The 12331-nt window shown below is 38.0% G+C and overlaps 1 protein-coding gene across 1 annotated transcript; it reads right to left on the bottom strand.

The window, feature by feature from the left end:
* Positions 1–321: 321 nt before the first annotated feature.
* LOC110731901 lies at positions 322–1254 on the bottom strand. Its single transcript, XM_021911819.1, has one exon. The coding sequence runs from the start codon at positions 1252–1254 to the stop codon at positions 322–324; it is 933 nt and encodes a 310-aa protein (XP_021767511.1).
* Positions 1255–12331: the final 11077 nt, after the last annotated feature.

The raw sequence follows: 12331 nt of genomic DNA, 5'->3' as shown, positions 1-12331 counted from the left end.
ATTCATTGTTGTTGAGGTAAACTTGTTTGAATTGTTGTATTTAACACACAAGAATTCCTCTGATGGATTAATTGTCATTGACCATAATTACTTCAACACTTTCATTCCAGTCAAAATGTGGCTACAAAAAGCCTATTACATGAGCACTAGAACTTACACATCACTGCCTTAGTGGTTTATCACATCCTAAAACAAAAAATACACCTAACCACCTATTCATTAACATTACAAAAGATTAAAAAAAGAAAAAGAAAAATAAAGACTTTAAGTGGTTATGTGTGGCAGTATATTTTCCTCTTCTGATTTGCTTTGTATTATGCTCTAGTCTACATCCACCTCCATGTCCTCTGCTGCATCTTCATTCCCTTCTGGTGCTGGCCTGAACATTGTGTTCAAGCACTCTACAGCCTTTAGCACTATGTCCTTCTGAATATGCACTTGATCTGGAAGAATGCCTAGATTTTCAAGTTTTTTCTTGTTCATATGTGGAATTTTGTACTTATTCCCACCTTGTGCCTTGAGTATTTTGATCATACATCTTTGTATAGTCACCCATATGTAATTTTTCACTTCTGGTTTGAATGTGTTGTAAGATTCAATCACTTTCTTAACTAGCTCATCAAGATTTTTTGGAAAAGATTGATATTGTAGGGACTGGATAGACCTGAATAAACCTAAATCCAACACATTTAAATAAGGAGATTGAGCTGGTTGAAACACAAATTGAATGTTAAACCCATTGGCTGATGTTGCTGCACTAAACTCTTCATCTGTTGGTATTTGATGTGGCCTTGCATTGTCCCATTGGATGACAATATTGTTAGGCAGAATTTCAGGCCATTTATCCATAATTACTGGTATGACTTTGTTGAGCAACATATCTCTAATAACCTCTCTGTTGACATTCTGGAGTGCCTTTGTCACCATTGTCCCTGATGCTCTGTTCTTGCTTGACTTCTTTACTTTTTCTTTGAGTGTGAATGGGAAAATACTATACTTTCCTTCATGTAGTAGTTCCCCATTGTTTCCATATAATGTCTTTCCAATAATTGCCATGAACATAGCCTTTAACTTAAATCTTCTTGACTGATGTGCCATGTATGGATCTTCTTCACTTGGAAGGAGATAAAATCTCCTTTTGTCATGGTTCAAGTAGAACCATTTCTCATCTATGTGAATGACATGACTCGTATCTTCAAAAGTGGGGTCCTGATTTACTTCAACTGGGTTTATATGATTGAGAACCCACTTCATTCTAGCTATCTTGTGATCTGATGTCAGTGCTGGTTTGCAACTTGTTGTGTGTGTTCTTAGCCTTCCCTTTTTCTTCAAATAATGCAGAGTGACATGAGAAATTTTAAGTGATGTTGCATAAGACCTTTCTGTCTACCTTAAATAAAGAGGGGCTGACTGTAGGAATTCATCTGAAAATTCCCTTGGCTTTGGACCTGTCTTGCTAAACTTATTAGACCTGACATCAATCATATTCCTTTGTGCCATCTGTTTTTTTATGTCTGTGAAGATTCTTGTCATTGTTGATTTGTGAACTCTGAATTGTGTTGAAATTTGCATTTTGTATCCTCTTGGCAACTCACCATCTTGCATCTTCATCAACATTGCATTAACAATCTCTCTTCTCTAAAACATGGTAAGTTGTTTTCTGTTAATTGTTGTTGTTGCATTTTCTGTGTGATGTTGGATGCTTTCTTCATCAACAACCCCATTAGTTTCTGGAGTCCCTTCTTCATCCCCTTCTTCTTGCTGCATGTTTTCCTAATCAGAGTCATAGTACTCTGTGTCTTGGTCTTGAATTTGTTTTTCCTCTTCATAGTATAATTCTGACATCTGTTCCTCTGTCAGTATTTCATCAATATCATAGTACTGAGATTCTTCGAAATCTACCATGGGGTCCCTTCTTTTTTCAGGTTGTTGATATGTTGTAGGGGTGGCAGATGAAAGTTTTTGAGAAGATGAAGCTTCCCTACACTTTTGTGTACATATAAAACAACCCAATGCAGTCTTGAAGAAGGGGGAAGACCTTGTGCAGAACTAATTTAGTCTAGGGTGTAATTTTTGGGTAATTATGGGCTAATTATTGGAATTAGGTGCTAACTTTTGGGCTAAACAATTGATGAATTTGGTGAAACAATGGGTTTTTGTAATTAATGATTTGAACTTTCAAAGTTGTTTGACAATGGGTGCTTCTTTTTATAAGCCTCATAAATGATGAATGTGGCAGGTTAAATGGTTGTGAAATATTGAATGCATGCCTTTTTTCTTAAAAAAAGGGAAGGAATCAAATTCCTACCAAAGGAATCAGATTTCCCCACCAAAAAAAGAGAGGGGTCCCTCTCCTCTACTTTTACTTAATTGCATATTACTATCCTCTAATCAATGCCCTTCATTTTTTGCATTGACAACCATGAATCACTTGAAAGTTGCACAAAACAATTAACGGAGGTAGTATGTAAATTGAAGATCGTTAAAGTCAAATGTAACAAATAAAAGAAATAGAGGAGTATGACACCCAAAGAATTGAATTGTTGATTCAACATTAGAGGGTTTAGAGCACACTTAGGATGATACAAGTAGTTCATGAATAAATGCGGTACATTTAGATGTGTCATAACCAATCAGATCCGAAAAATATCACCCGTTTCAAACTGTAATCGATCTGATTTCATGTGAATAATTCAGGACCCGAATCCGATTTATAACCGACCTGAACTTAATAATTCGAATCTGAATTTAACCCGATCTAAACTTAACCCAGCACCTATTTGACGACATCTATATTAAAGGATAGAATATTTGTGCAATTAGCGAAATTTGGATATATTTATTAGGATAAAGATGTCGTTTGAGATTTATATTTGGTATACTTCCTCCATTTTTTTTAGTTGACACCGTTGAAATTTTACACTATTCACATAACACGCTTTGACTCGCTTTTATGGTTTATAGATACGATAAAACATATTCATGTGGGAACTTGTTTGAATCGTTTCAATGTATATTTTATTAATATCCACTTTTTATAATTTTACAATGTTGATAATTAGAGATATCTATACTAATCTATTAAAAGGCGTTCCAAAAAACGTTGATGTGCCACATAGTCCCTATTTTGTAGTGCCACGTCATCTTCCCAACATCTCATGATGCCACACCATCACACAACAATGCCACATCACCTAAGCGACTAACATTACTCCATATAAAAAAAATAAGGATAAGGAGGTTCGAACCCTCAAACTCCTATAACACATATCACTATTAGAAAAAAGCTCATTTCCGACGGAAAATTCCGTCGGAAACACCTTGAAATCGGTCGGAAAATGTGTTTTCGACGGAATTCCGTAATGGTTGTCAAAAACGCCTTGGTATGAAAAACCACCTTTTCCGACGAAAATTCCGTCAGAAACACTTTTCCGACGGAATTTTTGTCGTTACCACAATTTCCGACACCGGTAAAATCCGTCGGAAATTTCCGACGGATTCAAAGTCCCTCGAAAATTTCCTACGGAATTTCCGTCGAAAATGTCTTTTTAAAAAAAACACTCCGCACCACCACCGGTGCGGCGTATCACCACCTCAACTATTCCTAACCACCACAACTATCACATCAGACCACCACCACGTTACCCATACCCTGACCAAAACACTCCCCAAACCCTGACCGAAACCCTCCCCAAACCCAGAACCACCCCCAAACCCTGACCGAAACCCTCCCCACACCTTGACCGAACCTTCCCCAAACTCAAAACCACCCCCAAACCCTGACTGAAACCCTCCCCACATCCTGATCGAACCCTCTCCAAACCCAGAACCACCCCCACACTCAAACCCAGGCCACCCACCTAATGACCCTCAACATAGAAGACAACCACCACCGAACCCAAACCCATACCCATTTAACCCATATCTACCCACCTAAACACCTAACCCGACCGAACCCACACTCCAATCCACCCACCTAAAACCCTCAACACGTAAGACCACCACCACCACCGAACCGACAATCAAACACACCAACCTAAAACCATATAAAAATTAAATAAAAAATCAAAAACAAAATAAAAACATTAAAACGTACCTTAAAAATCAAAAAGCTTTGAAATTCCCTCAAACTTGGTTTAATAAGGCCAAATTCGACCATGAAAACGCTAGATCTAGCATTTTCATGGTCGAATTCAACCTTAAAGACCATTAATTTGTTTTAAACCCATCACCATTAATTAAAGACCGCGAGAAGAGGGAGGAGGAGAGGAGATAGAAAGAGAAGATGAGAATGCGTTGATGAGAAGAGGAGGAGGAAAGGAAGGAAAGGGAGTCAGAAGAAAAGGGTCTTCCGTTCGCAGCGTTGGACGAGTCCTCCTCGGTCCAACGCTGCAGCTCAATCCAACCCAAGGGCTCGTTCCAACACTCAAAGCCCGCCTTTGAGCATCCATTCTCGCCCCCAAACTCATAGAGTGACCCCTCAAACGGCACCCTCCACCGAGGAAATTGCGCGAGCTGTGGCAGTTTTCATAGAGGCCATGAAGGCTGGAATGATGCCACCACCCCTTGACCGATCACCTCCGCAAACCAGGCATCAGCGGAGGAGGACTGGGCAAGAGGGGGAGAGACCCCAATCCTTCAAGGAGTTGGAGGAAAATTGGGAGGAGGATACTTAGAGAACCGAGCGAGAAAGACAAAGAAACTCGCATTTCTTCATGGAACCTTCTGCTCAACTCACTTCGAGCAAAACTCACAAAAGCAGTAGTTCAGCCTCTCGGCCGGATACTATTCGCCGAAGCGTTCACGAGCGTCTCGGCCGCAGGGAGTAGAGCGTGCATAGTCGCCTCTCCTTCCCCGAAGCCGAGGCCCGACCTTCTGACCAGGGAATGAAAACCACTTCTACCTCTCTGAGAGGGCGGAGAGCGGTTCCTTCGGCCAGGAGCAAGGGCAAGGCGTGATGCTTCCCACCTGTTCTCCATTCGAGCAATGGATTCTGGAGGAGCATGTGCCGACGGTTAAAATCCCGTCGCACATTACTTATGATGGGACTTCGGATCCGAAGGACCACATTGCCTCCTACGAGGGGCATATGCATCTGTGCCCCAGGTCCGAAGCGACCTGGTGTAAATACTTTCCTACCACTCTCAAAAGGGTCGCGCAAGCGTGGATCTCCAAGGGAGTAAAGGTGGGTTCCATAACGGGGTGGGACGATATGTCCGCTAAGTTTTAAAGTAAGTTTTCTACGGCGAACTTGGTTTAATAAGGCCAAATTCGACCATGAAAAACGCTAGATCTAGCATTTTCATGGTCGAATTGAACCTTAAAAACCATTAATTTGTTTTAAACCCATCACCATTAATTAAAGACCGTGAGAAGAGGGAGGAGGAGAGGAGATAGAAAGAGAAGATGAGAATGTGTTGATGAGAAGAGGAGGAGGAGAGGAAGGAAAGAGAGTCAGAAGAAAAGGGAGGAGAAGATCGAGGAGAGAGAAAGAGAAGATGAGAGGAAGAGAGGTGGAGGAGAGAGAGAGAAATGTGAAATGAAATGGGGTAGGGGAGGACTGTTGTTTTAATTAGGGTTTGTTTTTGTTTTGTTTTTTATTATTATTTTACTAAATTCCGTCGAAAAGGCTGTAAAATCCGTCGTAAATTTCAGACGGAATTAATTTCGGTCGGAAATTTCCGACGGATTCCGTCGTAAATGGTATATTTTCCGACGGATTTTCGTATCCGTCGGAACGGTTTTGTCGATAATGGGCCTTTTTCTAGTAGTGTATAACTATTTAACCATCTAAGCCAATATCAACTATGGTATTATAGAAAAAAATAATATAAGTGCAAACCACAAGGTTTAATTAAAAAAAATGAAAAAAAAAACTATTTTCAAAGAATAACTCAATTTTGGTTTGAAAATGACAATTGAATTTTGAAAAGCCTTTTAAAAAAATTATTGACAATACGTCTACAATAGTAGCAACCTGGGGCAATGTCCGGGGTCAGTCACTAGTTAATCGTAAAAAACAAGTGTTGGCAAGCGTGATAATAGAATGGTGTCAACTAAAACAAATAAAGGAAGTAATTCTTATCTTAAATTTATCATCATATAACTAGCTTAACTTTTAGCCAGGTCACAAGACAATGACACTTGACATTCCAACTTTTCGCAAAGTGTCGCGCCACGTAGGAGACAATTAATTGTAAATATGAAATGTAGAATTTATATGAATATATGTTTTGTCAAAGAGGATTAAAAAGTTGGATAAATTCATTAGGATAAAAAAGTTAGTTTAGTATTTTATTTTCAATAAATTTGGATAATTAGGATAAAAATGTTATTTTAAAGTTTTATTTTAAATAAATCTTTTGGTGTAGAATTTTATTTTTAATAAAGTACCAATATATCTATACAATTGACTTTAGAGAGACATATTATTATATATAAAGGTACGCTTAAGTTTTAACATGCAAACCGTCTTTACAGTTTCCTTAGATGTTCAGATAAAATGATCAAAAGAGATCACAACTTTAGATAGCCGTTCTTTTAAGTTGTACATTATTACTTCTAATATTATTAGATTGTCAAGTGATTATTAATCCCTAAAATACCCATAAACGGATCAGACAAATATGATTTTCAAGTAATTATTAATTCACAAAATACCCATAAATGGACAAGTATAATTATCAAGTGATTATTAATCCATGAGTAACAAATTCAAGTAACATATATATTTTAGATAAAATGTTTAATTTTAAAATTCAATAAACAACCCGAACATCGCACGAGGCACAAAACTAAACTAGTTATATATTGTGCTCATTGATTGAATGAGCAAAAATATTCTGCTCATTTATTGAATGAGCAAAAATTAATGAGTAAATTACTCGGGTGTACCATACATCCGAGTGTATAGAACAGACTCTCGTACTAACTAGGCATAGAATAGCTCCTCCTGCAAACCATTCGGAGCGCATGACATAGCACTGGTAAAAACTGTGAGTTTAAACATCGTGTTGGTCGTTGAGGGCAACACACCAAAATAGTATGACAAACGCAGCAAAAAAAATTAATTGACACAAAAATTTAAAAAAAAAAGTTATTAATTATATTTTGTTAAACAAAGGAAAATTATTAAAATTGAAGAAGTAAAATTGTTTTTAAAAAGTAAAATTAGATAAATAAAGGCAAGGACAACCTCTTAAAAATTTTAGGGTTTTTCTACATAGTATCCCTAAGGTATTCACTTTTTCAAACTGTGCCCACCCATTTTCAAAATTCTACATTGTAACCCCAAGGTACCTTTAGTGTGTACGATGTAACCCTGTCGTTAAGTTGTCGTTAGCTATTGCCGTTAAATTTATTTATCCTCACCACCAAAACCCAACCTTCACGACCCTGCCCTCACCACCCTAACTAACGCACCAAGCCACCGCCACACCAGCAACCACCTACCACATCTAGCAACCACCACTCACCAACAACCCCATCATCGCATATTATCTCATCCACACCAAAGAAAGTGTTCAAATGAATAAACGAATTTTGTTCGAAAATTTGTAGAAAATTATTTTAGGGCTTTAGGTTTATTGGATTCAAATTGCAAAATTAAGTTGTTGATTGTTGTTTTCTTTTTTGAAATCAAAGATTTTGGTTCGAAACAATAGAAAACCCCTTTTTTTCCAAATTGATTTTCATTGTTAATTCATCAATTTTGGTTCAATTAGTTTAATAAGATTAAATACACAAAACTTGTCTTAATTGTTTTTTCCAATTAAACATCTGACCCGAAGCATTCTCGTAAATATGGATCACCTTTTGAATATAACCAGCCTCTTCCAAGGATGCTTTCGAAAAATGATATTGTCATCTGCAAATAGTAAATGAGATATAGGAGTTGTAGCAGCCACTCTCACTCCATAAAGCCCACCTCTCTCCACTTCTTTATTTATCAACCCCGACGATGCCTTGCACACAAAATAAACAAATAGGGGGATAATGGATCACCTTGAAGTAAACCCCTAGCCGGAGTAAACTCCCCCGAAGGTGCTTTATTTATCAAAACAGAGAACGACAATGAAAAAACACAATGCATAACCCTATCAATCCAACACTTTGCAAAACCAAAATTTTCCATTTCAGCTCTCAAAAACGTCCACTCCACCCTATCATATGCTTTTTCCATGTCCAAATTCAGAGCTAACGATCCCGTCTCATTGCTAGAATTTTTCATGTAGTGAAAAACCTCAAAAGCTTCCAAAATATTATTTGTAATCAAAATTCCAGGAGTAAAAGCACTCTGATTATTAGAAGTAATTTCGGACAAAAACAATTTTAATCTGTTAGCTAGAACTGTAGATACGAGCTTATAAACCACATTGCACAAACTGATAGGACGGAACTCTGACATTTTGTCCGAGTCCTTCTTTGGAATAATAACAATTAAAGTTTCATTAATTCACTTAGGAATCATCTCACCCTGTAAGACTCCAATTACCAAAGCAATCGCAGCAGGCTCCACAATATGCCAATAAGTCTGAAAAAATAGAGGACACATCACTAGGGCCTGGGGCTTTCAATGGATGCATTTGTTTCAGAGCTTGAATAATTTCACCATCAGCATACTCGGCACACATAATCTCATTCATCAAGGTCGTCACTCTGTTTTCTATGCCAACAAGAGCAGTATCAAAATTTTCGGGCAGAGAAGACGTAAATAAACTCTTAAAATAATCCACAGCCACCTTGTTCACTCCCTCCAAATCTTCGTAAATTACCTCATCATCAGTTACTAGAGCGGATATAGATTTTTTTGTCTCCTTTGGAAAGCCATCCTATGAAAAAAAACAAGTATTTTAACCCTCTGACTCTAACCAAATTGCTCACGACCTCTATCTCCAGTATAATTATTCTACATGTATCAAATCGGCAAGCTCTTTCACCACCCTCTTCATTTCTCTCACCTGTGCATCTGACCTTACCTCCTATTAAGAGCATTGAGACGTTTTCTTTTTTTCCTTATTTCGCGAAAGGTCTGAGCAAACTCCTTGTCACTCCAAACTCGAAGTTCAGTAGCGCACATAGCCAGCTTATTCCCCACTGTCAGACCTCCCCTCTGCCACGCCTTTTCAACTACTCCTTCACACCTATCACTCTCCATCCAGAGCTGCTCAAAACGAAAAATAATTCACCTTATTACTAGATGATTTCCCATCCTCACTCAGCACCAATTTGATAGGGGCGTGATCTGACCAATCACAATCTAAGTTTAGAAATTTTGCCTTAAAATAATTCCATCCATGCATGAATGGATAAAGTTCTATCGAGATGGCATTGGACATTATCCTCCCGCATTGACCATTGTCGAACGTGAAAGCATAACCAGAGAAAGGAACATCACACAAGTTGTGCATATCAACCAGTTCTCTACAATTGTCCTTTTGCCACAAAGCACAATCCCGACTTCCTTTTTTCTCCGAGTCACAAAGAATCTCATTAAAGTCCCCTATACAAACCCACGGCTCCTCCCCTCTTCCCGCCAATTTTATCAAGAAGCTTTCATGAAAGGTGCTTATTATGAACCTCAGGCCACCCATAAAAACATGTCAACCTCCAAACACTCGGCCTTACCCCTCACGAACCAAGCATCGATATAGTGAAATGACATTGATCTCAATTCAACCTCTATACCTTTCATCCACAGTAGCACAACTCCTTCGGACCTCCCACAACTATCAACTGCCAATCCTTCATACCCACCCAACTTTGTTTTATTTTAGACATCTCACCACTACTCAACTTGTCTCCATAAGAAAAATAAGAGACGGGGCCTCTCTCCATACCCGTCCCCCTTCTCCATCACCCCCTTAACCTCTTCCCCGTACCCTTTTATTATTTTCTTGATCCTCTTGTTTGCCTTATTTCTCCTCTCCTCAAAACCCATATTGAACATAAGGGGCTACCCACTACCAAGCACTTCATTCCCCTCTGCACTACCTTCCACAAAAGGCACTATAAGAAGTGTTCACTTATTCCCCATCTTTCAAGCAGTTTACCATATTTTCTTTCTAAATCGCTTCAATCAAAGCTCTGCTATCTTCAGTCACAATGGTATTAGAGTACACTCCCTCACAAGAATCGGCTTATTGGTAAAAGTCATGGATTTTGCCTTGAATTTTAGCCAAGATACCTCCTTTTTCAGCTTGACTCTACCCTTACGAGGTGAAGCCCTTAACCATAGCCCCCACGACTTTTCCTCGACCTCATCATCTTCCTCCACATTTGTATAATCCTTCTCCATATGACCAAGGATTCCACACATAAAGTAGAACGTAGAAAGACATTCATATTTAAATTAAACAGTGGTGATCTCTCCTCTTTTATTTCTGATTTTTTGAAGTCGTCGAAGCGACTTTGTAATCGACCATAACACTAGCTAGCTCTCCTCAATTTCTCCTACCCCAGTTCATCACTTTCCACTTCCATAACCACACATATTTTCTCTGCAATCTTACGCACATCCTTGTTGGATCGGCCATCTAGAGGTAGGTTAAATAATTTGATCCAAAAAGGGCAATATTTGATTTCAATAGTCTCTGGCTAATCATCTCCACATATATCTTGCAAAAGGAGAAATTGATTATCAAAATTCCACGGAGCCCCATCAGGAACTTTCTCCCTCTTTAATTTCTCCAATGGTAAAATTGAATTATAAAGAGGTTATTTTCAATTTTCTGGAACACACCACCACGATTCAAGGCCCAAATTTGTTTCATGGTCCTCTGAAATGCTTTAAAATTGAACGAGCTAACAGTCGCCAATTTCCCTATCAAATATAGAGCAATTTTGGAGTCCTGGTTTTCAGAATTCGAATCACCCAATTCAACAATTTCATCTTCTTCTGCAGTAATTTTTAAATTTGCACATTTCTCAACAATGTCATTCGCCATAGAAAACACTAGATAGAACCGCCCCTCTGGTGGAGAGTAAGGCTTGAACACACAAGAGAAATACTAGACCTCGTACGTAGTTAGGGAACCCTAGGAAAATAGAGCGAGACTCTATTAATAACTCGTGATCAATTATTTAATTGTTTTATTTTAATTGTGCGTAACAAAATTTTATAAGAGTTAGTTGGGATCAATTAACTTCATTATACTTTAAACTTTACTTCGGTCACATTATTGTTTTTGCTAATAAGTGGGGTAAATTTTAATTAACAGTTAAAGTTCAAAATTTGGCTCCCAATACCTTTTAATCTAATATCTGCCACTAATAGTGTGTAATACAATACATATTGAATACTATTTTTGTTATTGCATTTATTTTTAGGCAAACTTTATTTGATTAAATCACAAAGTTGTTTGTAAGCGTGTAAGTCATGTGTAGAAATGTCTTAATTCCAATATGTTGGCTTTAAATTAGTCTCGTGCAATGCACAATTTTGACAAATAAATTTGTTATATATAATTCCATAGCTCCTAGTAGCCCAACACTCATACACACTTGAATCTCACACATACTCTAGGTCTCTCTTTCTCTTTTTGGTTTGTTTTATGAACAAAATGAACACTACTAGAAAAATGTTGATTTCCGACGGACACGAAATTCCATCAAAAATATCAGAACTTCCGACGGATTTTTATTCTGATACGAAGGATTTTAACAATCAGTCGGAAATCCGTCGTAAATTTACGACGAAAAATAAATCCGTCAGAAAAAGTATGCTTTCCGACGGAAGCAAAATCCGTCAGAAATTTCGGACGGAATTTTCCGTAATTATATATATATAAAAAAAATCAGCCTTTGTTAATACCCTAAACTGAGAAACTTCCTCACTCCTCCTTCATTTCATTTCCACCCTTTCTCTCTCTTCCGCCCTTCTCTTTCTTTGTCTTCCGCTTCTCGCTCTTCCTCTGCCCCTTCTCTTCTCCAATTTCTCTTTCTCTTCGCCTCCTCTCTCCTCCTCCATCTCTTTCTATCCACCATCTTCTCCCTCTTTCATCTCTTTCCTCATTTCTCTTCTCTTACTTGGTGTTTTCCATGGCCGAAATTAATGGTTTTAATTCGACCATGAAAAATGTAGATCTACACTTTTTATGCTCGAATTTGGCCTATTTAAACCAAATTCAAGAATTCAATGCCAATTTCAGTTAATAAGTGTAGACACCTAAAAATGTCTCCCCAAAACCAAACCCGATGATGAACAACCTTTCACCGCCATTATTGGTCGGGTTGAGTATTTAATCTTGGAGTGCTTGAATCCATATTTCCATTTCATAAATCAACCCAATTCCTATCCCATTTCCCCAAATCATAACTTATTTTTCTCTTT

The sequence above is a fragment of the Chenopodium quinoa genome, unplaced genomic scaffold (genome assembly GCF_001683475.1).
Source record: "Chenopodium quinoa cultivar QQ74 unplaced genomic scaffold, ASM168347v1, whole genome shotgun sequence".
NCBI lineage: Eukaryota > Viridiplantae > Streptophyta > Magnoliopsida > Caryophyllales > Amaranthaceae > Chenopodium > Chenopodium quinoa.
Note: the sequence above shows the minus strand (reverse complement) of the source record. Positions and strands in the feature narration are given on the sequence as shown.